At 50.8% G+C, this 26,872-nt stretch overlaps 1 protein-coding gene across 4 annotated transcripts in view; it reads right to left on the bottom strand.

The window, feature by feature from the left end:
- Nucleotides 1-2,654: 2,654 nt before the first annotated feature.
- Nucleotides 2,655-26,872, bottom strand: part of phf14 (PHD finger protein 14) — a 47,374-nt gene continuing 23,156 nt past the window's right edge. The window contains exons 15-19 of one of the 4 annotated variants that reach the window (XR_010878884.1): nucleotides 25,410-25,469; nucleotides 25,098-25,219; nucleotides 15,105-15,222; nucleotides 12,565-12,942; nucleotides 3,628-3,712 (exon numbers count right to left, since the gene is read on the bottom strand). Coding sequence is in view for 3 of the 4 variants with exons in the window: in XM_067255699.1 (XP_067111800.1) it covers nucleotides 3,632-3,712; nucleotides 15,105-15,222; nucleotides 25,098-25,219; nucleotides 25,410-25,469 (381 nt within the window). In the remaining variant the exon portion in view is untranslated. Of the gene's footprint in view, nucleotides 3,713-12,564; nucleotides 12,943-15,104; nucleotides 15,223-22,710; nucleotides 24,136-25,097; nucleotides 25,220-25,409; nucleotides 25,470-26,872 lie in introns of those variants that run through there. The other 3 variants (XM_067255699.1, XM_067255700.1, XM_067255701.1) reach the window with 3 other exon arrangements.

Below are 26,872 nucleotides of genomic sequence, written 5' to 3'. Positions count from 1 at the left end.
CACTCCCTATGACTGATCACACACCCTCCAGTAAGCATGTATCAATCAGCCCCCTGAGGGTCATCTACTCATGGAGCGTGTGTGTGCATATGTGTGGGGCTTTCTGTATAGTCGACACCCACTGAAAAAGTCAAAACATCTGAGACTAGTTATGGGTCTGAGTTCCACAACAACAACAACCTTAAAACGCAGTCTTTATTCTAGCAAAGTTGGCGGCCATTTTTCTGATGATAATACTGTGTTGACAACTGCTAACCTTGGCGTTGTTGAGTAAAACACAGCAGGTAATGATAACCAGCATTTAGGCTTACGAGCTGTACCTGGAGCGGCAGATAACCATAACAACCAATAAATCTTAGGTATCTGCGTCACCTGTGCCGCGGGCCTATTACAGGCCAGGACACTATCACCATGTCACCATCCTCCGCAGGTACACTGTTCTCTATGAGGCTTGCTAGTGTCTGTGTGAATTACAGCATCCATAAAGCTGTAATAGAGAGCCAATCAGGAGTTCGTATCTGAGCGGCCTTGTGGAGTATTTACCTTTTTATGCGAGTGTAAATTTGACATGAACCAAGGACAAAAGCTCCCTCTAGTCCCACACCACCGGGAAAGGAACCGACACAGAGACACTGCCTCATGGGAGATTTGCTGTAACGACACCGGGGATTTATAGCACTACAGACGTTCTTGGCGTTCTACTGGAATGGTGATATTAGGAACCAACGTGTTCCGCCTTTAGCCTGTTTTAATCGTTGAAAAATAAACCGAATCCAACTCGGCTGTTTTACAACACATCTCTAAATATATCAGCGTTATAACCCTTCCTGTGCTGGCCCTCTGATTGCTCCTTGTTGCAGCTGTCACAATAGGACCGGGGCGTGAGCGAGGCAAAATCATGGGCTGTTGTTCTAAGTTAATGAGCAAAGGCTCAGCATGTGCATCTTCTTAGGAACAGGAGCAGAGGTGGCCCATGTGTGGTGGTGTTGAAGACCTCTGTACGCCCGCCCGCCCCCTCCCCTCTTCCTCTCAGAACTAATTCAGTCCCACCTGTGTGCGTCACTAATGTGGCAGAGAGAAGAGGGAGATTCTATTGTGTCAGGAACCTTTTCAGGACCCTCTCTCTTAATGAGTGTCTTCTTCCTGTGGCGCAGCAAGGGAGAGATTACATGCCCTCAGAACACACACACACACATACCCAGACCAATAAAGCGGAAGAAAAGCTCTGTCATAACACCGTGAGCTTAGAAAAGGTCAATCAGGTACCTCTTCCATACCAAGGAGATTTTATCTTAGGAATTATCCCCAGCAATTAAAACTGAGAGACACTCAAGAGTTTTAGAGAGATGAGAGAGAGAGAGAGAGCACAGAAGAACATTCAAATCTCCCCGTAAATGTCGCAGTGCCACTTAAGTAAATCTTTACTGTTATATCACAAGCAAACAGTGTGGGTATTAGTCATGAGCTAGGTGGAGGCAGGTAGCGGTGAGGCAAGGGAGGGCACCACTGTCAGAACAAAGATACCCCTGATTAAGATCTGGCAGGATAATAAATCTACTGCGTAACCTGGAGAAGTGCCGCCACTTGCAAAACTTTTATTGCTTAGCCTAAACTTTCTCTGGGCTGCAGTGAATGAAGCATCTACAATAGTCTGTTAAACTTAGTTCTCTAGAGAAAGCAAGAAAAAAAACATTTTCATGGTATGATTTCGCATTGCAGTCCAAATAAAGGACATGGCATTAGAAACAGCCGTTGACTGTGGACGATATTTTGGATAATGTGGACAATACGTTAGAGCGCATCATGGCCATCAGAGCATTAGCCTCCTGAGCTGTCATGAGACTGTGTGGAGGGCTGCAGTGCACATCAAGTCAACCAAAAAAAAGGCCCACTAAAAACACACTCGATAGCAAATGAACTAGTGCTCTCCAGTTCTAGACAGCTGGCTTTTGAGCACCGCTCTCCGTTCTCTGCGTGGCTGCATGGGTGTCATTAGGGCCTGTTTAGTATGCCGGAGGTGTAGAGGAGAGATTGGCGGTGCGCGGGACGCCAGAGCGGGCTTGCTCCGTCATTAATGCGCCCATCGCTGTTATTACAGGCCTAATGACATCGCTCCTCAGAAGGCATGCTGGGCGCTCGGCGGCGGGGAGCCCGGCTCAAATGTCCGCGGGTGTCGACGCCTCCCATGAAAGCGCATCAATTCTACATGTCTCCTCCAAAAAGTCTGAGCCCCCCAGATAATGTCTTTCACGGTTCGGTGGCGTTACAGGGGTTCCCTCCTGCCTGGCCTTGAAATGGGCAAATTAATAGTTCCTTTGAAACAAATTGGAATTACACCCCTCAATGCATTAATGTCAGAATGCTGGTGCCTTGACATGGGGGGGGTTTGTGAGGCGACAAGATATAAAGATCCGACAGCCAGTCCCCCCCCCCCCCCCCCCCCCCTTCTTTCCACACCACACCACACCCCGCCCACACACACACACACCTATGAATGTGGGAGAGACTGGGTGCGGTATGTGTGCCTGTGTTTATGGTGACTGAACCCTCTGAGCCCCTCCCCCACCTCTGTATACTGTAAACAGTGGAGCCTCTTCCACCGTACACACCAGACCAGGGTGGAGGCTTTTGTCATGTGACCTTTATTGGCACTGTCACTTTTATAAAGTATCTAAATACAGATTCTTAGTAAACACACATTTAGCTTTGAAAAAACCCCAACATAAAACTTATTGGTATCACTTCAAGAGGTAATATATTGTAATTGTATAGTACTGAATGTCGCACCTTTTTTTGAGACCATTTACATTTTAAACAAATCAAATAATGCTCAAATAAAGTGCTACTAAAATATTTATTTTAGGGTACTGGTATGTTTTAGACAGAATATTATACAGGATATATTAACTAAATCATACAAAAGGTCCTGAAATTTGAAGGAGATACCAGATTAAAAAACAATCTTCTTTGAACTGGTGACAAAATGACCATGGTTTTCACATGGTGTTCCTGAAACAGTGTTTTGCAGAATGATTGTACACCACTCTGATCTGACCTCACCACAGTAAATGGGCTACTGTAAACATTGGACGCTGATTAGTGTATGAAAATAGATTGCAGGGAAAGGTTAAGGTTGGCCTCATAAATCCGTGGTGGCCTTTATGAACATGTCCAACCAGACACTTTCCCTGAGTTGAACTCTGCTGCAGATTCTCTCCTCTGGTGTCCCTGGGAACGTGACTTCTCAGCGGGCCTTTCGGAATAGAATACCCCTTTGAATACATCAATGTGCTGCTTCATGGAGATGCTATGCATAAACAAGAGGTCAACGTCACCATCTCCTGTTACTTGAGCCCTTTCCTCTGAAAATACAGAACAATACTGCTGCTTCTCCCGACAAGGCAACACCATTCAGAAGACATTCTTTTTTCTCTTTTCTATTTTTTAAATATACTGTTCCTCTGGCTACAAAACTAAAGTGAGTGGTATCTCAATCTGTCGTCTGGCTGACCAGAGGAGATGTGCTGCAACCTCACGACAGGGAGACTGTATACTGTACAAAGTAGGTCCTGGGAGATGATGATCACTGCAGGACTGATCCCTGTGAGCTCTGGACGGTCTCGCTGCTCTCTCAGTTTGGAATCTCATGCTCTGCCATTTCCTCTTTGATGTAGTCCACTTCCCCTTCCCGCTCTTCCTCTTCCTCTTCCTCCTGAAAGAAGAAAGGAGCAGATTAGCAATCAAACTGGTGTCAAATATTTTCTCCTACATGTTGCCATGGTAATAATAATATATTCAACTTGTATAGCGCTTTTCTAAACACTTAAGACACTTCTGTCGGCTGGGATGCACCCTGCCCCCAACTCTTTAATGCTAAAGACTTGAGATTCTGGAATGAGGGGGTACCACATGGCTCCTTAGACGGTCGTTCATTTGCACCCTGATGACCACATGCTAACAGAGGTGAAAACAAGAATCCAAAAGGAGCGCTCTCAAACCGTCCGACTCTCAGATGGACGGCCTCAAAACGGAGGAGGAAGGAGAACTGAGGAAGACTTAAGAAACCATCCCACGTCTTCAGTGTGCATGCAGCGGGCCGGAAGGAGCCGTGTTGGGTCTCCTGCAGCCTCTCACTGACAACCTGGGACGCTCCAACGTACACTTATTGAAGTGTATTGAGGATGATCACGCCAAGATGGATTGAAATAACTACAGATACAAACACACACTGTACCGAAACAATATTTGATATCCTCCTCATCAAATATCATACCTAAATGTCTGGACCAGACCTGTGGACAGGGGGCGCTCAACAGCCCGCCCTGCCTCCCGATGGGGAGCAGGCGAGGGTCTGGGTGGCAGGACCCAGACATGGGCAGACCCAGACTGGGCCCAGTTAGAGAGAGAGGAGGGGGGGGGGGGACGATGACAAAGTGAAAGCGACGTCGCCGATGGCTGCAGTGACGCTTAAACGAGTCTGACAGATGCAATTATCTTCTCCTCCCGAGGTTAATAAACACATCTCCTCCCAGTAATGTGTGATCAGCACCCAGCCTCGACCGGAGGCCCACAGCACCTCCCTGAAACGCTGCCTGCCTGCCTGCCTGCCTGTGGCTGGGCTACACACACTCCTGGAGGTTAGCCACACACTACAAGGTTGACTATATACGTACTCCTCTAATAACACTTGCTAGAAACACTGCTTTAGGTTAGCTATGAATACATCTTCAGTAATGTTACTGATTGTGTCCGTCTCTTCCGAAAGGTGTGACTGTTCGGTTCTGGGTTTATGAGTATCAAGCAATCTGCAGATTGGAGAGAATCTAAACACTCTTGACAAGAATAATGAACAGGCAATACGCACGGTGTCGATAACATAAGTCTCTCTCTGAGGCATGGGTCGGAGGACAGAATTCATAGTAGAAAGGGGGAAATAAAGATAACATACAGCCAACAGGTGTTCGATATTCAATAAGAACATAGTATATGTTACAGAAGGAAGACATGAATGAATAATAAGACAGAATACATTAACAGTAGGGCAATAGTGGATCTACTGATTGTGATTAAAATAAGCCCATACGAAATTACGAAAACGCATCTTCAGTAAGGTTAGCTAGGGTACAGGGTATATAACCATTGATGTACTTCACTCCTATGTAGGCCAATTACCTATATTCTCTGAGCCTGGAGAAGATCAATCGACATCACAAGGATTGCAATCCTCATATCTGTCTCTCAGCGTGCCGTGTTGGAGGAAGTAGACATGAGGCATTTGTTCTTTAAGAACTTGACATTATTTAATTACAGAAGCCAACTCACTTCCCCCATTTTCAACAGAGTATCAGCTAATCGGGATAAATGGAGCATTTAAAGAGCAGCTCCTCTCCCAGGTGGTGTCTTGAGCCGTCAGAGGTCCTATAAATACCTCTTACTGTGCCGATAGTGTACCGTAGCTCCTGGCAGTTAAGACCTCCCTATGAGCAGTAAATCAGGCCTGGACGTGAGGACGGCCCATATTTCATCTCCTCACTCACTGGAGCCTTGTCTTTGGGTCCCCGTGGCCTCTTCCCCCCCCCCCACCACCACGAGAAATGTGTTCATTTTTTTTCTTGAACTCTGGCTCCTTTCTGTGTGTGGATCCATAGGGAGGTGGGTGGGTGTATAAATCTCCCCCGGGGGGGGGGGGGGGGGGGGGGGGTGGCCATGGTGGTGGAGACGGTGTGTTGGGGGTGGGGGTGGAGGTCAACAACTCACGAGCCACGCCACCGCATCCTCCGTGCCATCCACCACGTCCCCTTGACAAGCCTGCCAATTTTCCAATTACCTGTGGCGCCATCGGTTATCGGAAGACCGGTCGGCTCTTAAATGGGAAACAAGGGGGGGGGGGGGGGGGGGGAAGGCGGGGCCAGTGCATGCTAACAATCTCATAAAGCTGAGCCTCCCTCCCCTCCTTGCCCTGATTGAGTGTCTGTCCCTGGGGTGAGGGGTGACACCCGTGCTCCCGGCCTCTCAGGGACTGATTTGCGGGGCATGCCTCTCCCTCCCTCATCTTCCTCTCTCCAACATCAGCTCCTCCCACCAGTCTATCTACTGGGGCCTGAGGGACTCCTATCCTGGACTGCACTGAGAGCTGCTGCCTCTCCCCTACTGCTGCACCCCTGCTAGTAGACAGCTGCCAGTCCCATCATCCTATGAGAGGGAGGGATAGGGAAGGCAGGGGAGGAGAGGGGTTAAGACTGCAGGAGTATTCTCCTGAACTGTTTGTGTTCTTCTTGCTTTGCCTTTCAGAGGGTGGCTAGCTTACATATACATTTAGTCATTTAGCAGATGCTCTTATCCAGAGCGACTTACAGTAAGTACAGGGACATTCCCCCCGAGGCAAGTAGGGTGAAGTGCCTTGCCCAAGGACACAACGTCATTTGACGCGGCCAGGGATCGAACCAACAACCTTCTGATTAATAGCCCGATTCCCTAAGCGCTCAGCCATCTGACACCCCTAGGGCGGGAGGTGGTCGTGGGTTAGAGGGCCCGTCCTCAAACCCTCAGTCTTACCCAGTTGTGAGGCTGCAGAGGCAATCTCAAACTCTTGAAGAGTTGGAGAAGACTAGCTGTTAGTCATATTTTAACTACACCAATCAACTGGGGTTTCTGGGATTTTATGAAGGAGTGTAATCCCTGTTACACATACACACACACACACTCTGACAGTGTTACAATTGTACTGTGGGGAGAGGATGAGCAGAGAGGAGACAGGGAAAGGAGAGAGTGAGAGGAGGGAGAGGAGAGGGAGAGGAGGGAGAGGAGGGAGAGAGGGAGAGAGGGAGAGGAGGGGGAGAGAGGAGAGAGGGAGAGGAGAGAGGTAGAGGAGGGAGAGGGAAAGGAGGGAGAGGAGAAGGGGAGAGGAGGGAGAGGGACAGGAGGGAGAGGAGAAAGGGAGAGGAGGGAGGAGAAAGGGAGAAGAAAGAGGGAGAGTCACGGGCAAGACTCCTGCTCCCCCTCTCAGCTCGGAGCCTGAAGGCAGCTCCCCTGCATGGAGGGCCATGTCCCTCACGTCCCTCTGAGAGGAGGGACAGGGAGGAGAGAGAATGGAGAGACAGAAGGCTGGCGAGGGGAAGACACAGAGGGGAGACAGGAGGCGGGAGGGACAGGAGAAAAGAACAGTCCCCCCGTCCCCCAACCCCCCCTCCCTCCAATCTCCTTCCATGGCGTCGCAAAGCCTCTGGCCCTCCCTACTACACATACATGATAATGAAATGCCACATTTTTCATTCTAATTGAGTTTGGGTGTTCTTAAAGGGCACAAGCAGCCGGCCCCCCTCGCTCCCTGCTGCTCACGTGAGGCAGCATGAGAAGGAGAGCGCAGACCCAACCCTAGGTGGCAACAAAGGCCTGTCGAGCGCTAATGTGTTTGAGGCGGAGAACCCCACCGCCTGCAGCAATGCAATCCTTCCAAAGATGAATAAACCCCCGCCCCCCCCCCCCCCCCTCCCCCCCTCCCCCCCCCCCCCTCCCTCCCCCACGCAGTCAACTTCATAAACTGGGATTAAAAATAATGCTGTAAAAGAATTTTAAATGTACAGCGCTGCGTGTACTTTAATAAGCTTTGGCTTTCTTTATCAAGCGGGCGCAGCCCTCAAAAGAATTAGCAGCTAATTAGTATGACTTATTTCCCTTATCGTGTTTTCGGCTTTTATTGTATGTACTTGTGTGTGTGTGTCTACTGTGCACAACGTGCATGTTGCAGACGAAGGGGAATCCTTCCTGCCTCCGTCTCCTGTGATCGACCCTGCCCCGTCTGAGCGCAGCCACGCCCTACCCGGGCCACACACCCGTGCCCCTGACCCAACACTCACGCCGTCGGGTCGGACGCTGAAGCTCACCGGAAGATCAGAAGTCCTTTCTCAGCCCAGACACCAGGTCTGGCTCGGCTCAGACCCCCAGAGACGGAGCAGCACTGGGCCTCGCTCCCCACCAAGCCGTCCAACTCACTTTGGGTACGGCGAGCGTGACAAGAGTGACATCCTGGTGTGTGGCTTTCAAAAAGACACGTGTTGGGGTTTGGGGGGGGGAGAGGATTTAACAAAGGGAAATTATGTTTATGATTCAGGATAATGTGGGACAGTCAATGTGCTATCATCAAAACTCCCACAGTTCCTGTGGGAATATGGTGTGTGTGGGAACGTCAACGTGTGTGTGTTTGTGTGTAAGTGTGACTGAGTATGTATATATATACAGCATACACATATACGATACTCTAGTGACTGTGTGCACCGGCGTGACTTAAACACCCTGCTGCCATTCATGAAACGACACAACGGCAGTCAGTCATAAACAGTGGGATCATTAGCGGCGTTCAGACAGAGCGTTCCGCGCTACAACGAACCACCCCTGCCCCTTCCCACTCGTCTGCTATCCCATCGCCTCGCCCAAACCAGTCACCAGAAAGCACAATTAAATTTCATGACGGGGCATATTTGCAATTCCCCATTTCATTTATTACAAAGGGCATTCATTAATCTCCTCTTTTTTCCGAGAAACGAATTTCCATTTTAGTGAGGCGTGACAGATACAGAGGTGAACTTACCGCGGCGACGGCTAATTTAATCAGAGGTAAAATTCACAAGCGGGCTTTTTTATCCTCTGTCTGATAAGAGCTGATGCTCCAAGTACAGAATATATGGTGGGGAGAGGCGCTTTCTCTCTGTTTCCAATTTGAGTCATTTAGAATATAGCACTAAATCACAAACAAGGCTGAGTGCTTCGTCACTGTGGGCAAATTGGCCGCATGTCTCCGCTATTACTGCTGAGTAGTGTTGAGAAGACAAAACAAATCAGAAAGAAAACGACCAAATGTCAGGTAAGCTGAAAAGCAGTGAGTTGTGGGTGCTGAGAGATTGCTAGAGTTCAGGTGAGTGTGAGGACTGGGCTGCATTAGAGAGCTATTATATGACTAGCTAGTGACCGATCTCACTAGAGGCTCCAGCCCTGAACCTCCTGGCAGGGAGAGGCAGGACACGGCCCAGGTGGGGGGTTCTACCTGTGGGTGCGCCTCCTAAATGGTTCCCCTCGTGGAGGAAGCGATAGGGCCCCGAATAAGTGAAGCGATGGAGTCTTCATGAGGGGACAGTCTATGAAGCCTGGGTAACATGAACAGGAGGCTTTCCCCTGATCCCTATTAGTGTGATTTATGGCATCGATAAGACACACTCCTCCGACCAGGTGCTTGTGTGGGAGTGTGTGTGTGTTTGAGTGTGTAGTAATAACATCACTGCCTCATAGCCTCTTCCACAACTTCCACTTTCTATAACAGGCACTTTCCACACAAATAGGGGGAAAAAAAGACAAAGTCTACACCAGTATTAATCATTAAAACATAAACAACAAAATGTGTGGCAGATTACCACAACACCACAAACTCTCAAACCAACATCTTAATTGGCTAAGAATGTGTAAGAGCGGAGGCGGAAAATGCTCAATGTCACCTTTAGGGAAGTGATAAGGTAACTGCAGTCTTGTGTCTATTAATAATGCATGTCTGGGGGAGAGGGAGAGAGGCGCTGCGCTTACCTGCAGCCTGTCTGTCAACTGGGGAGGCAACCCTTCTTCCACTCCCAATCTCGAAATCCCTCGACTAATAAAGCTATTAGCTCAACACGAGCAGGTGCCACATCATACATTTCCTTGCTGTCGCTAAAGAATCGCTCCACTGTCTTTCTATAAATCTGTGGCACTTGGATAGCGGTAGGCCAAACTGCTGATACAAGGGCAAGCCAACAAACAGGGTAATCCTTCCAGACAATAGCACCAGAATCACTGACACAGTAAACAAGGGGTAAACTAAGTGAGTCTCCTATGAGAGCCCGGGGCTTGGGGATCAGAGGGGATTCCACCCCCTCAGCAGGTCTGGGGTTCCTGGTGAGGTTCAGCAAGACGGCGGGTCTCCCAGCCCCATTGGCAGCGATGGTCGTTAGGTCCTACAGTAAGGAGCTGGAAGAGGACCTGGTAAGTGGCCACATGCAGCGGGCCCCTTGTAGCAGTGTTATTAAAATGGCCCAGAGTAATGGGCCAGGGGGTGTTGGGGGGGTGTGTGGGGGGGTGTGGGGGGGGGTGTGGGGGTGTACACAGGGGACCTAGCGCTGCAGCACACTCTCCTGTTTACTCCGCAAATTGGCCCCGGAGAGGGGCGTGGGCGGCCGAGCCGTCTAGTTAAAGTGATGAAAGTGACTCCTGCACATTGATTTCCCCTCCTCCCCCCCTGCCAGTCCCCGCAGGCTAGTTTGGCCCTCCCCGCTAGCCTCTAAATCACACTAAACTGTGGTTAAACTCGGACCAAGTCTGAAATACAACCTTCATTTATGACTTTATCATGCGTCAGGAGTTCGACCCACCGGGGAGCGAGACTGCACTGGGGCCAATTGATGTGGGCCTCGTGGACTCATGCCTTCATGGACGGGGTAAACATGGGAGGGAGATTATACAGGAAGACCTCCTCATTTCCCTCACTCAGGTGGCACTCGAAATGACAGCCATGGCTCACTATATTATCAAGTATCTTACAATATCTTCAAAGTTCTTTGGTCAAAATGGTCAGATTTAAACAGTATTTTCCACGCTTTGATAAGACCTTTGCGATGGATGCAAAATGTTTCCTGTATTTTCTTTCTTTTTTGGGGGGTCTCTCATCATCCGCATCCTGAATGCCATTACATCCGATGAGTAATGATCCCTATTTTTCTTTCAATTTCCTCTCTCTGGTAAAGCCAGCGGAGCGTGACACTTCATTAAGTTAATTAGGCTAACTTAATTACGCTGTTTCACAGGTCAAGCTGTGAAGACTCTGATTGATGGCATTGCTTGTAAAGGTAATCTTCCTCTGAATTGGGAACAACATCAAACCGAACATTAACGGCGAGCCCTGTAAACAATGATGAACACACTGCGTGAGCACATGACTCGTTAAAAGTGGATGGTCGTCAAAAGGGGGGGGGGGGGGGGGGGGAGACAAGCACGGCAACCAAAAACGCAACTTCAATCACTTAAACACACAAGTGAAGACTTCAAGGTCACGCTAGAACTTCACAAACAAATTAAGCGTCGCTGTTGTCAGCGTTGCCTTAAAGGAACAGGAAGAGGGGGGGGCGAAATCACTTTCATGGCGGTAATTGCAACAGTTGCAAGCCTTTTGATGACAAATCCAAACGGTATCAAAAGCAGCACTTCCCACACAAGTCCTGAGACGGGCGTTTTAACTACTGCTGGTGCACTTTAAAGCAGTTGGTATTTCTAAACTCCCCTCAAGATGCTCTTGCCCGATTCATCATGGAGGCGAGCGGGGCAGGCCTGCCTCCCCACCAGGGTGTAAATAAAGCTTAAAACAAGTGCCTCCAGCCCCAGCCTCTCGAATTAAAGGCCATCCATATACTACAGCAGGACTGTCACTTTATTACAGGAATCAATTTGGCGAGGGCCTGGGGTGACAGAGGGAGGGATGTGGTCTTGGTTGGCGAGAGGTTTATCTAAGCCACACAGGCAGAGGGAAACACTGCCTCCGTAATGAACTCAAGCCTGTCTAATAAACCCTTTTATTGTCCCAGTGAGCATGTGTGTGTGGGCGCGCGCCCCCCGACAAGCAAGCCTACACACCTGTAAACCACCAGCCCTTCTTCCAGACAATTAATAATACAAACAATTTCAGAACACAAAGCGACACAGACAAATGCCCGATGCCGCGACCCTTCCGGCATTAATCAAGACCTCTGAGGTAGTATTCCATTTAATGTGACCTTTAGGAGGACAGACCAAAGCATCCAGAGAGATGGTGGGGACACCACACTGCAGGGCCATGAATCCAATTGGTTCAAGAAAAATGTCTAATCAGCAGCCCAAAGTTATATCTCGAATTACACAGTTAGAAGCATGTAGCAGGCTACTGTGCGCTGCAAGCTAGTTTCTACGACCTACCTGTTGGAGAGCTGCTCTCTTTCCCCAACGCCGGGGAGTGAATGCGGCTGGGTGGTAGGTAGGCTAACCAACCACATTTCACTTAGCCGCATCCCCGGCAACTAGCAACTTCCTCATTCCAGACTGGCAGGCAGACAGAGTGCTGACCCCCGCTATCTCCTCAAACGACTAAATCACACTTGAGACGGTCAGGTGAGATTCTGCACTTAAAGATGGCATTTAAAGAAAAAGAAAAAAATGACAACATGAAAAAATCCTTCCTACCCTACAGGCGAGATGCCAGGCGGCATGGCATTTACGGGCAGACGATAAAACTTTATTTAAATACAGCTCTCATCTTCAGAGTGCTTTTTCAGCTCCTGAGTAGAGTCAATTATCTCCCACACTTCCTGCCATTAGAGAGCACGGAAAACCTTTGGCCTTAAAAGGTCTGGCACTAGTACTGTGCCTGATCAAGTAAAGGACATTGCTCGTTCTTAAACCTACAAACCACTGCAGGCGCACACATGTGAGAGGTTTAAACGCCACTGTAGCTGTAATGAACTGGCACACACAGCCACTAGCTGGAATAAATGAAGCTTTTGAAGCTAATGTTATTACCTGTCCACTCAGACTGAGCCAAGCCAGTGCCTATGCAGTCAGTACAGCCAGTACAGTACAGCCCGTACAGTCACAGAAGCTGTGTAGGTTTCCAGTCGTACTGGATGGTGACACATGTTAACAAAGCAGACGCTGTCGTGCGTCGAGCTGGGGATGGAGCAAAAGTGGCCTCGCTAACGACATGTCAAGCCTTCTCCCCCTTCTCTGTCACCACGGAGACGCTGCCTGCTGGGGGTGAGGAGACTGGGGGAGTGGAGGGGTGGGGGGTGAGTGCGGAGGACTCGGGAGCAGCATGAAGGCAGTGGGAGGAAGGAGGAGGTGGAGCATCTTCACACAGATCCGCTACTCCAGTGGGAATGGAGCAGCCATGCTTTAGACCTTTGAGAGATAGAGAGAGGGGAAAAGAGGCAAAGATGGGGGAGAGTACAGTGTGTGTGTGTGGAGCGGGGTGATTAAACAGGATTGAGTGGGGTCCTGGGGGCCTCCAGAGACTGGCTGCTCTCTCAGCAGGGTGCCAGCGAGCACATTTAAAAAGCAAAGGCTTGTTTAATCCCTGTGCCCCCCTTCCACCTCCCACAGCTAACAGCTCCTTTCTCTGCCTCGACAAGTCGCTCTCCCCCCGCTTCAGCTCAGAACCATATACTCCTGACAAATTAACAGCAGGCGACCAATTTAGGCTTCTCTTCTTCCCCTTTGACATAATAGCCCTCTTTACGAAAGACACAGGCTTTTAGACTTATGGGTTGTAATACTCCAATGTGTCTTTATATGACCGGAATTTCAAACGGTGTCGATGGGCCACGGGCCTATGTAACGAACCATTCGCATGGATTTGTCTCTGCACTGCGATCCATTCGAAACATCATGACATGTTTGTTAGCGTAGAGAGCATCGCCACGTTGGGCAAGAAACAACTATTTACCGTCATGCACTTTATAAACGGTCCCAATTTCTGTGGAGAGATCGAACCGTGTCAAGCGATGTTTCTCCCTGAAGGGGCTGGAGCCCCTGATCTTTACGGGAAGGCAGTCGGTCCTCCGCCATCTAACATTTGAACTGAGCTTTAACCTTTCCGTTGCTCCTGTAATTTAGAGCTGCGCTTCCACTCTGCAGCATCTCCACTCTGTCTTTTATGTGTCTCTTCGTCTCTGGCAACATCAATTAACCCCCATTTTCCACCCAGACAGAGCCTGGCAGGACAGGCTGCCCTTTCCCAGAGAAATTGAAATGTGGACGCATTTATCAACGTAATTAGGTTTTTCCAAGCATCCACACGCTACCCTTGATTACACCGTAATTCAATATTGAAAACATTTATATTTTTGAAGAAATTGTAGTGCGTGCATGTGGTGGGAAGTGCCATTTTCGGGGACACAACATCATAAAAAGAATGCGTTGTGCCGTGTCACTGGAGGGAGAGGCTGCACGGGCACACATGCCTGCGGCGGCGTGGGCCATCTGGGCTCCGCCCCGTGGCTCGCTGAGATGGCCCAGCCGCAGCTGCAGAGACAGGGAGTCGGGAAGGAAGGCGGCGGTGAATAAGACCGGAACCGCCGCTTGTTGTCCACGCCGCCGTCGGAACGCTCGTGCGACTTCAAACGCCAGAGACTTTCCCCTTTGATCCGTAATTAAGAGCCCAGAGAAGACGATAAGCCTGGTTGGACGGCCGTGTCTCCAGCTGTGGTGAAGTGGCGGGTTAGAGAGGCAGGAGCTGCAGGGATTTGGCATGCCTGCGTGACTCTGGCGATGTGGCAGCTGATAGACTCCCAGTCAGAGAAGGGTGGAGAAATGCTGCTGTGACAACTTTTCTTCAGAATTTGCACACAGCACGTCGCGATGTGTAGTAGGATCACTAGGATACTGTTTTGGAAGCCGTACGCCTGTTTATTTTTGCACCAAAGCAAACCTGTTTGTCTTTTTCATGTGTACACAGGAAACGTCTGTGTAGTGTAGGCATCTGTGTTATGCGAATCAGTCAGGAATGCAGTAAAAAAAAAAGAAATGCTTGCAAAAAACTTTGCAGCAAAGTGCAACGATTTCTGGTTTAGGATCTCTTCCCTGACCTTAACCACACAAGCAGACCTAACCCTAACTGCACCAGAGCATTCATGAGGAAGGAAATGTGAATTGTCCACTTGATGATTTTGTGAGAAAAAAAATCTTCAGATTTGTATACAGTTTATTGAACACCTATTCATTGAACTGCTACAGCGAAACAGTGTCTTTCTAAAAGGGCAAATCCAGCAGTCACAAAACATGGTAATGATGCCCTGTAGTACAAACAGTCATGTAGCTTATGGTTGAAGAATGAGAATCAATGACAGAAACTCCGTAGCAGAGTTATTGTAAATCAAATTCCATCCAATGCGCAGCATGAATAAAAAAGTTACAAAATTCCTCCAATGGAGCGTCGACACCTTTCAGACGGCTATCTGTCGTGATTTAATGTCAAACCTAATGTGATGAGGTCCAAAACTGCTGGAGCTCACAGCCAACCAGTGCCCCTTGACACACACACACGCACACACACACACACTCACCTTGGAGGAGGACGTGTCACACTCCTGACAGATCCAGCCATAGCCCGTCTGCTTCGGGGACTTCTTCAGGGGAGGATCCAGGCACCCAAAATGGTAGCAGAGACGACACTCGTCACACCTAGAGGAAGAGAGGGGTTAAAGCGCGCGGGCGAGCGTGTGTGCCTGCGTGTGTGCGTGCGTGCCTTCCCACACACCATAAATAAGAGATTCCTTCCCATCCCCACTCACTTACCAAGATAGATGGTGACAAGACACTTAGTTGTCAGTCATGGGATTCTTAATAGATTCAAAACACAATGATCACGGCCTTACATGGGCGGTGGATAGTATCAAGGGACTGATAGATATGAGCTTCAAACAAATGCCTGTCTGCTGTCCTGAAGTTGGACGGCCTTGGCGTCCTTGAATTGAGCCACAGGGGTCATTCAACACTGCCTGTGTGTGGTGGACGACGCTCTGAACAAGCGAGGAACGAGTAAGCGGCCTCGCATGCTACTAACAAGCCCCCGATCTCTCCCCAGAATCCCAGAAATCTATCTATGCTCCAGTCGTGGGTGTTTGGGTTGCTGAGTTGCTATTTAATAAAGCAGTAAATCTGTCTGAAACCTGATCCAAACACCGCTCAGGAGCAGGGTACAGGCACAGCTACCTTGTGTTTCCAGTCCCAGTATGCGTGTAGAGAAGTGAACCTGTCACCTCCTGTCAGACGAGCCCTTTTCACTGCGGGATCTTCCAGAGTGCCCCTCTGATCGCAGAAAGGCTAGGTCCACATTTCCCTCTAATGAGGAAGAAAGACGTCCGCCCCAGAAGAGATAAATCCCCTCTGACCTGGCAAACAGCCGCAAAGCAGGCGGTCTCAACAAACAGCGTTGTAGGAGTCTAGAGGAAAGTGCCGTGGCTCTCTACTCAAACTCAAGGGCAGTGTATGAGAAATATATTTTGGGGTTGAAGAATGTCCATTTAGGTATATTCTGTAAATGGAATGGGCTGACTAGCGAGACCAATTAGAAGACTGCCTGGACAAACATCACCCGTTCTTTCATTCTGCAGTACCGCGATGGTGATGACTCACAGGCAGCGCCGCTAACTAGGCCCACATCATTAAACTCTCACCAGCTCCTCCTAAGTTGGAATACAAAGCCCTCCTTTTGCCTGTCGATAGAATAAACATGCCTTTGTGGGAAATCAATAGGTGATCATTCACAGCTCCTACAAATTGATTGTGGCTGTTAGAGTCACGGTGGACAGTGTTTCATTGGTTGTGATGATGTACAAAGAAGACCGAGGAGGGTGGGACTTGTGGAAGTGTAAAGGGCCCAAATGGTCGTACGATTCGGATATACGCTTTATTGCTCTGTGCTATCAAAATTTGGGCCCACTGTGATCTGGCCCTGGCTCACTTGCTACGACACCTCACGCTCGTCATTTCGGTGGACTGTCGTTGGTTCAAGGCAAAACCAGAAATAATCAGAAAACACATTATACTGAAGGACACGATGGGGAAACTTCCCATTCCAACACCGTTAACGTGGTAAATGTCGCCAAAGGATGTTCACGTGTACCTGTACTCTAAGTTCATCTCCTGTGGAGGAAGGGATCCCTCTTTGAACCCCCAGAGGTAGAACACAACCATCATTTATCAGTGTGATTGCCAATTCATTCCACATAGCCACGTCTTTTGCATTCGGTCTCTGTCTGTGTGAGCTGAGCTCAGTATCTCCACCATATATTCACAGTGACAGGGCAATGAAGAAACGGGCTGCCCCCGGCGACAGACTGTCAACTCAGAGCAGGCTCTATTACATGATCTCCCTTGAAAGTAAGGGGGGGGGGGGGGGGAACAAAAAATAAAATAAATAAAGGGCCGTTCAGAGGAAAGCGCTGCTTCGCTCAAGTCATATTAAATGCTTGGGTAGACATCCCCAGTCACTCGTTAGTAGAACACCTAACCAGTGATGCGCTTGATTCGAAACACAGCTGCCTTAAGTAATCAAGTACAAATGAGCTGGTTAAGGGTAGAAAGTAAGCCCTATAAACACATAACAAGAACATATGTAGACAAGGAGGCGATGAATATAGGGACTAAAAAAAAGTGTGCATATATACTAGTTACACTCTAACTACGGTGGATTTCGTGTGCTTAGTGACTTGGCACTGGCCTGCATGGGGCTAATCGCTGTCTTACTAGTTCCAGAGGCCGGGTTTAGCAGCTGTTACTTTTGAGCAAAGATCTGTCTACACAGGTGGATGTGGCTGCACACACACACACTGTCTTTGCTCTCACACACATGTTGTGGCACAGACACGCGCACACTGTACACACACACACACATTGTACACACACACACACACACACTTACAAGGTGTACATCAGCACTGACGGGCTGAGACGGCATATCTACCGAGGGAGGCAGCACAGCCCCCCAACAAACCAGTGGCCATCCTGTGAAAAGAAGACAAACGACCACAAGTGTGTGTGCAACACTAACGAGCACGCTCCTATTGTTGAACACAGACCGCCCCCCCCCCCCCCCTGATTGATTCCCCATGAATCTCTGAGAAGCAGGAAAATGGCCCGCGAAGCCCCCTTCCCTGCTGGAGTCACCCCAGCCCTGCCCCGGCTCCGAGGGAGCTGGGCTGTTTTAGAAGCCGAGCTCCACACGATTTGCCGCTCACTTCTTTCATTTGCTTTACCGTAATGAACCTATTGTGACGTTTGTTGTTGTATCGCGCCGCACATCTTTGAATTAAAAACACTGCTCAGTGATGCGGGTCGGGGAGGGGGGGGGAGGCGGTGATTACAGTTAATTGGAATTCAAAATGACGGCACGTATGTTTTCTGCCGGCGTTCAAGAAGGGCTAACTGCGTCATGTCAGCTGACATTCTAATGTTCTGCACATGTGCAGAACATCAAGGCGTACCACATGCACCGACACCTTGGCTCGGAGGATGAGCGATGCCTCTGCCAGGGACTACGGCTGAGGTCCTGACTGGGTAACTGAGTTAAGCTATGTGATGTACACAGTCCCCTGAATCTGTCCACTGTCTCTCTGGTACACCAGCACCCACCTCTATCAGCCTCCCACACTGCCCTCACGGCCCCGGCACAGCAAGGTCCTTGATCTTATCTAAGCAATTTGGCTCCGCTTTAATCATTGGGAAAATTGAGCAGCCCCCCCCCCTCCTCTGGAAGCACACAATCCAATCCCTCATAAGAGAGGTTATTGATTGATGTAATCTTATTGGGCATGAGGTTGGGGAGGGGAAAGGACACGATTGATTGTTTTTTTTTTTTTCCTTTTTTTTTTTCTTCTGTTGTGTCCGCTACACATGTCCCACTCTGCTGGCAACTTGTATCCTCTTTCATCTGGTGTTTCATCTCCGCGGAGGGTTCCAGGGACGCCGCTCCGCCCGTCCCCCGCTCGGGAACCTCACCCCCAGCTTTCCCGGGTGTCTGAGCTGGGCTTGATCTGCTCCCATCCAGCTCTTCAGCACCCACCCACCCTCTCCCTCTCTCTCTCACACACACACACACACACACACACAGTGGGACCTGCGCTGTGTGTGTCCCCAGGGGGTCTTCTTCCTGGCCCCTGTCTACGCTTCCTCTCGTACGCCTCACTCGATTCCATTAAAGCACACCAGAGATGTGACACTATGCCAGATCAGGGGACTGGAGGGGGTGGAAGTCAAAGGGACTTGCTGAGGAGGGCTGTGGGCTGGCGCGCGGACGGGGATGAGCAAATGTTAATTGAATCATCAACCGTTCTATCAGCTAGAGGATTGGAGTCAGATCACAGTGATTCCTGAAGTACTCGGGTTGAGTTCTAATTGGATGTTAAGGAGAAACAGAGGAATTAGAGCTGTCTAATTGTGACGCAGTCTGTGTAAGAGGTGGAGGGAGCCAACTACGTGTTGGTCTTCCAGCGAGGTGAAGTGAGGCTGAGCGGTCCTAGACTTGAAATAGTGTGCTCTACTTTGCAACATGTCAATGGTCGAAACACGTCGAAAAAGATCCACTTGGGATGTCTCGGGGGTGCCTTTCCAAGGAATCTGTGATGCGGCCAATCCCGAGGGGCAGTGCATGCACCCACATCTGATAAGGAGGAAAAACACTTCCTCAATAAGCAGAGTCGCAAAAAGATTAGTGGTGAAAACGCTTGTAATTAAGTGTTGTTTACTTGTTCCGAGGCAGGATCTGCTAACCAATTTTAATTAGCATTCGCGTGGATTAGCTAGAAACAGACAGGTTCCGAGTAGGCCTTAGAAAAACAAAAAACAGTCTGTTTACATTCTCTCCCGTCATCAGGCGCACACTATCACTGCCTTACAAGCAGCGCCGCTGCTCCAAAGTATCGACCCAAGTATTCAGCATGTCGACATGGCCAACAAACGCCTCATGACAACACATTGAACCGGCCAGCAGGAGGGTGTGTTGCAGATTGCTTTACAACCCGCTCTGGGGCCACATACGAGGGAGTCCAGGTATCCACAGAGGGCTCGCAGCCTAAAAACTTCTTCTCGTCTGCCCGCTGGCTTGAGTGGTTGGCGGCCGAAACAAGGCGGGAGAATTTATCGCAAGAGGGCAGCGGAATGACCAAGGGAGGGGCCACGGGACAAGGATCAATATGGCACAAAGCACTCAGCCATTGACTTCGGTCCATGACAGAGTGCGCTGGTGGCTTTTTCTGCGAATCCTCTCTATAGAAAAGGAGTGGATTATCAGACCTTTCCTCACCTCCCACTCTTTGATTTACTGTTGGAGCGCTGCGACATTATTAAGGAGCCATTGTTTTACAAGAGGGAGGAGGGGGTGGGGGGAGGGGTAATGAATGGGCAGCTGGAGCCATGTCCTGGAGAGAGACCCCTGCCATGGACACTGCCTTCATTAGCTCATTAGGACACAATTCATTCACCGCTGGGACGGGCCGGGGGGGTGGTGGGGGTGGAGGGGCTCTACCTCACGTGGAAGAGTGTGAGGCTGCTGTTCCCCATGTCTGCCAGCAGGGGGCCTCAGTGAACTAGGCTCTGGAGGGTGGCAGGCAGGCAGGCTGTTCGGACAGCAGAGGTTCCGTCCCCTCCCTCGCTCTGCTGACCCAACCACAGCTCCAGCCCTCACTCCCGGCCCCGGCCAGCCTGGCACCCCCCCTCCGGGCCCCCGACACAGAGCAGCGCAGGCAGCCTGCCGCACGTCGACTCCTCCCTGACTGCGGAGCATGTGCAGGGGAAAACAGAGCACCGATCAGGATTCGAGGCACCTCCGGTGTGGTCGCAGAGAGGGGCGGAGGGAGGGAAGACGCCCTGCGTCGTCGCTGATGAAAGGGAGGACACGAGGAGGGGGAGAATGTCGGGAGGAGGAAGAGAGGAAGGAGCTGGGCGCATCCAGGAAGTAAGCCGAGCGGGCCCACACTGCAGAGGAACCAGTGGGGATGGAACAGGCCTGGGGAGTAATAGATTGGAGTTGCTTGGCCAGTCTTCCCACACAGCCCCGGCCCGAGCGCCTGCACTCGCTCTCTCTTAATGGGGGGGAGGAGGGGAGGGGAGGTGAGGGGGGGGGGGGGGGTAGAAGGGTGAAGTCAGCAAAAACAAAATGCCGCCATTAAATCATTTCCCCCGGATCCCGTGTCAGGATCAGTAATGGGAAACGCACTCATCATCGGAAAGGTTACTGCTCTTCCAGAACCTCCCTCCTTCCATCCGCTGTCTTCCTCCATCTCCCTCCCCCTCTCTCTCTGTCTCCCTCAATCGTTGGCCCTGTCTCGTCCTGAGAAAAGATCCCAGCTGGAGCTGGGCTCTGTGTGTCCGCCTGCTCTCTGGGCCCAGGGGCGGGACGGTGAGGGATGGGGGGCATTTACAGATCGCCACGCTGCGCTGGTTCCATCTCTCAGAGACCTGGGGGCCTGAGGTTGTCTCTCTCTGACTGGCCCCAGCCTCTCTCCTTCTCTCTGACTGGCCCCAGCCTCTCTCCTTCTCTCTGACTGGCCCCAGCCTCTCTCCTTCTCTCTGACTGGCCCCAGCCTCTCTGCTCCTTCTCACTGACTGGCCCCAGCCTCTCTCCTACTCTCTGACTGGCCCCAGCCTCTCTCCTTCTCTCTGACTGGCCCCAGCCTCTCTCATTCTCTCTAACTGGCCCCAGCCTCTCTCCTTCTCTCTGACTGGCCCCAGCCTCTCTCCTCCTTCCCTCTGACTGGCCCCAGCCTCTCTCATTCTCTGACTGGCCCCAGCCTCTCTCCTTCTCTCTGAATGGCCCCAGCCTCTCTCCTTCTCTGACTGGCCCCAGCCACTCTCCTTTTCTCTGACTGACCCCAGCCTCTCTCCTCCTCTCTGACTGGCCCCAGCCTCTCTCCTCCTTCTCTCTGACTGGCCCCAGCCTCTCTCCTCCTTCTCTCTGACTGGCCCCAGCCTCTCTCCTTCTCTCTGACTGGCCCCAGCCTCTCTCCTTCTCTCTGACTGACCCCAGCCTCTCTCCTCCTCTCTGACTGACCCCAGCCTCTCTCCTTCTCTCTGACTGACCCCAGCCTCTCTCCTCCTCTCTGACTGGCCCGAGCACCAGCCTCTCTCTCTCTCTCTGTGTGTTCAGTGGATGCAGGAGTGCTGGATGCATCGCTGCCGCTCTCCACGGTGTCAGACACACTAGGTATTTGTTATGCTGTTAACCAGATTGTCCCTGGAAGCCTCTCTATTATCTCCTCCCCTTGATGTATTTGGCTGCGTTTGTGTGCGATCGTGTTAAAAGTGTGTGTGTGTGTGTGAGAGAGGGACAGGGGAGGAATACTGAGAAAGGAACTTGAAGATAGTATGTGTGAGAGACACGTAGAAAGAGAAAAGGAGGGGGGGGGTTATGCTAGTACCTGGGCTGAGATAAACAGATCATCTCTGTGCAGTGAGAGCCCATCCTCCACCCCCTCTCTCTTCCTGGGCCGACCCAGAGACCGGGGGCTCTTCCCGGGTGATAAATCAGTGGTGACAGAGGGCGGCGGACGCACAACTGGACCGCCGCCACCGCGTTTCAGAAACAATTAATTTGCTTCGCTGACACTCATTTATCACTGCGGCAATAAGGTGAAAAAAGTCAAGAGTTTATTAGAGCTCAAGTGATGCTGGGAGCGAGGGGGGCCAGAGGCCTGGTGACCACACACACACACACACGTTCTGTACACATGGGGGAGCGGTGACATTCACACAGTAATAACACAGTTATGTCTCACACAATATTAGTCTCAGAAACAATCACACGCAAGGCATGTCTGTAAACAAATATGTACCTCGCGAATAAATATGGGGCTCATAAAAATAAAGTACAAAAAAAAAAGAAAAAAGTTCCACTCCATTTACGACATAATAAAAAGGCTTCAATGACAATAATCAAGTATGTAGGCACATCAAAAGAACGAGCACAAGAGACAGTTGACCTCTTCAATAAATACTGTATACGGCGTACACGAGACACATCAGCTATCAGGATTAAACACTCTAAGGGAACACATCACATATTGGCCAGCCATGCAGAGGGACAATGTCTGTAGTGTGTGTGAGAGAAGCAGGCTTTTTCTTCTTCCTTTTACATGGCGGGGTGCATGGAGGGGTGCTGGAGGGGGTGGGGGTTGGGGTGAGGGGGGTGACATGACAACGAGGAGTCGGGGGGGGGGGGGGGGGGGGGGGGGGTCAACCTACACAGCGACCTCTGCATCTCCTCAGGAGGGCCACTGGGATATGAGGCTGGGCTTTCCAGAAGACGCAAGCAGTATCTGGAGCTGGGGGGTGCTCCCAGAGGCAGGCCTGTATGGGGCTCCGGGCGGGGCGGAGGAGTGACAGGGCGGGGATGAGGCTGGGATGGGGTCGGGGGGGGGGGGGGGGGCAGTGACACACGTCAGGAGGCCTGACAGGCCAGGAGGCAGCTGTTGTGCTGACAGCAGTGACTTGGGGGCACGGGGGACCCCGGAGACGAGAGCAGGGCTGCTACTGAGGATGTGTCACGTCAACTGGCAAGTTACAAACACGCCGTAAAGGAGGACCTACTGTCGTAAAGTCCCTCGACATGGACACTCACACGGATATTAGAAGGACCTCTACTGCTACTTACTCGCTACAACTGCACGTTACTACTATTACCTGTGTAACTGTAACGTTGCTAGGCTACACACATGAAAACACCTGGGAGGGGCGGTTGCTATGTTACGTATGGAATGCTCTAGGGCTTCGTGGTTCCTACATATGATACAATATCTCGTCTTTTCCTTCTACTCTAGAAAGTTCTACGGGCACGCCACAACACTGGGAGACTAGAACTGAAGTTCAAGTGCATCCGCAATTAAAGGCATTCACGCTGGAAAAACAGGGTGATTGGGGCCCAGATGACTTTCGTCAATACCACTGATTGGAGGGGATGATAAGTTGCGGGGGAGGTCAAAGGAGCGACGGCGGCACGGGGAATGAGAAAGAGCCAGCCGGGGAGAGGAGGGACTCGGGGCCGCAGGGCAGCGTGGAGACTCCCAATGAAGGAGGGATGGAGCGATGACAGAGACAGTGAGAGACGGAGAGAGAGAGAGTGAGAGAGAGGCAGAGAGAGAGCCAGGCTGCCCATGAAGGATGAGGGATGAGAGGTAACATCGGCGTAGTGTCTGATAGGAGCTAAACTCAGGAAGGGATCTTGTGTCGGGAATCTTTCCAAAGTCTGCAGTCCACAGGGAGAGTAAGGTCACAATCCCATAACCAAGCCCCCGTCCACTCAACAGAAAGTATTTCGAGTCCTCGAGTTCATCGCGCGCTCTCTCTTCTCTCCCTCAATTTTCGTTGGACAGCCACGGGTCCCGTTTGGGTCAGAGAGAGATCGCAGGTGTCCATCGGGTGCGGGGGGTGCGGGGTGGGGTACTTCCTGACCCCTGTCTCCCCCCCCCCCCCCCACCCCCCACAATGCCATCCTTCCAACGCCTGAATTAGCCTCTCTCTGTCTCTAAGGTCATCTGTCCCGAGTGTGTTAGGGGGGAGGGGAGGGGGGCTGGCTGAGCTGGCTGCCCCGGCTCTCACAACCTGTGCAACGCAAAGATAGAAAGAGTCAGGGCAGCACACCTCACAGCCTGACCGCCACACTCTCCCCCTGCAACACTGGCTCATCACACCAGGCCTAGGGCCCACTACAGCTAAACACCACCACCACCACAAACACACGTGTTAAGACCCATGTAGAAGCATCTGACTGGCATCTACTGTAGCTGGTATATTTGAGCCTCCCCCTCCCCCCGCCCCCCCTTGCAAGTCTAGATCATTCTAAACCAACAACACATGAAGGTAAAACGAGCCAGTGACAGTTTGCAAACCACAAGGAAACAAATATGTGCATTTGCTTCAACACAGTTTAGTCCACTGTTGAGTCCACGAGAGCACAGGTTATACATAATCACTTATTACCGTTAATTAATGAATGCGAGGAGGTTGGGATCGGGCGAGAGGATTCAGTGATGTCCCAGATAGGTCTTGTTAAAGGTGCGAGTCACCCGAGAGGACCCAAATATCCAGCGTGTCCGTTACGTCTTAATGAACTGTGCAAATGTATGTGGCAGCTCAATAGAGGTGGCCTGGGAAGCTGCTAGCCCCCCCTGCTCCCCTCTGAGGGAAGGCGGACGCAGCCTAATGAAGACTGAACTTTAATCATCCCCCCCCCGCCCCAAGAGAGTTCTCCCCCCTTGACCAAGTGCAAACACACACAGAATTCTAGCCCCTTTTATACAGCGATCACGCACTATTGCCCCCAAGAACACCTGGTGTGTGTAGTCCCGCCATGTCGGCTCTCCCTTTTACACAGAAGTGGATATGGCTCTGAGACTACCTCTGCTGCCGGCTTAATGCCGGTACAACAATTATCCCCTTCCCCTCCCCATTCCATGTATGATCGAGCGAGGCGGTGAAGAGGCGGGACATTCCTGCCTTGAACAGGCTGTGTAAGAGGGGCTAGAGAGAGAGACCCCCCCCACCCCCGACAAGTGGTCACTCACCTCACTAGGTTGTCGTTATCGCCCGGTCCTTGGCAGGTGGTGCAGTCGGTCCGGGTGTCGTCGGCCTTGGGCTTCTTCTGCAGGGCAGCCTGCCGCTGGCGACGCTCCCGCTGGGGCGGTTCCTATGGAAACAGGGAGGATTAGAACGGTAGTCGTGTTTGTGTTTGTGTGGCGGGGGGGGTAGTAGGCATGTAAAGGCCGTGATAGCAGGAGAACGTAACGTTCTCCCCTGAGGTGGATGTGGTTGGGGTGAAACCGTGGCGGGGATTTAGCGGAGGAGAGGGTGGGAATGTTTGCGACAAGGGTCTGTACCTCAGTCTTGTCATCATCTTCACAGATGGACACCCTCTTCCTCTTCTGTCCTCTGGTTCTCTGTGGAACACACAACCTTGTCACTCTTTCATCCCAGACCCAGGGAGGCGCAGAGGGAGGGGGGGGGGGTTTGGGGGCTTGAGCCCAGGCCCTTTCTCAACAAAAAAAATTAAGTGCCCCTCTCAACATCAATTAATAAACACTGATAGGATGTAATAAGCATTTGAATTCAAATTCAAAGTGTGCACAAAACAGCAGCAAATTAATCATAAGAAAGTCCGAGAATTATTATAGCGATTTGTCTGACTCGAGTCTGCCGTCAGGATAGTCTCATTGTCATGTTGCAATGACGTGTCCTACTTCAACAGGCAGGCTTTTTTTTTTTTACAGATTGGGAGGGAATGTGTTGGTAAGAACGAGCTACAGGTCTGACTGGCGGCTGCTTGGGATACAGACTGACATTCCTATTGACAGAGAGGAAATCATCCACATCTTTGAACAGATGGTTCCCAACAGAAAGTTACAACTTTCAGACTAAAAAGCCAGTTCAGCAAGCGGTGCTGCAGTTCTATGGAAATCTAATTGCTGCTGCCGAATCTAAATGTAATTGTGAAATTAAGAGTTTTATTGACTTTACAGTAAGTGACATGTGGATGTGTTACTATGGTAATACTGTTGTTTTAAGCCCGTTATGGTCTCATTCACTTATGTGACATAATTGTATTATTGAGTAGAGGGAGAATCCCTTCATGACCGTCTGGTCTCAGTCCAAGCGCTTGTGTACCAGAGAGAGTGGACCTGCACATGTACTGAGCAGTGTGAGAACGGGGTTCTCGAGGGCCTGCACTGGATGAATCCCATCCTTCATGTTGGGCCCAGCTGGTCCTATTCCTAGGAGTTGAGCTGTCTTTGTCCACGACCCAACAGATCCTCTAGACTGATGGACAGGCAGGTGTACAGAGGAGGGCCCGCTCACAGGACTAGCCGGCCCCTGCACAGGGGCCGGCTAGTCAACTTGATTGGTGGACATGCCAGACACGCACACAGATTACATTTACATTTAGCAGACGCTCTTATCCAGAGCGACTTACAGTAAGTACAGGGACATTCCCCCGAGGCAAGTAGGGTGAAGTGCCTTGCCCAAGGACACAACGTCAGTTGGCATGACCGGGAATCGAACTGGCAACCTTCGGGTTACTAGTCCGACTCCCTCACCGCTCAGCCACCTGACTCCCTGGTTCCCAGGCTCCGTTGTCAACATGCTTCAAGAGGTCCAAGCTGAAGCCCTGAACGACCGACCAGAGGCACGTTTGGAGTTGCGTCTGAGGGAGTTGGGATATAACACACAAGAGCAACACAACTCCGGCCTGCCTTTTTTGGTTTTGGTTTTAAGGGGGAGAAGGGGAATGGTCAACATATTTAAACAGATTGGGAAAACAATTCCATCTGTCGCCTTTGGCTCG

The sequence above is a fragment of the Osmerus mordax genome, chromosome 18, assembly GCF_038355195.1.
Source record: "Osmerus mordax isolate fOsmMor3 chromosome 18, fOsmMor3.pri, whole genome shotgun sequence".
In the NCBI taxonomy this organism is placed as follows: domain Eukaryota; kingdom Metazoa; phylum Chordata; class Actinopteri; order Osmeriformes; family Osmeridae; genus Osmerus; species Osmerus mordax.
Note: the sequence above shows the minus strand (reverse complement) of the source record. Positions and strands in the feature narration are given on the sequence as shown.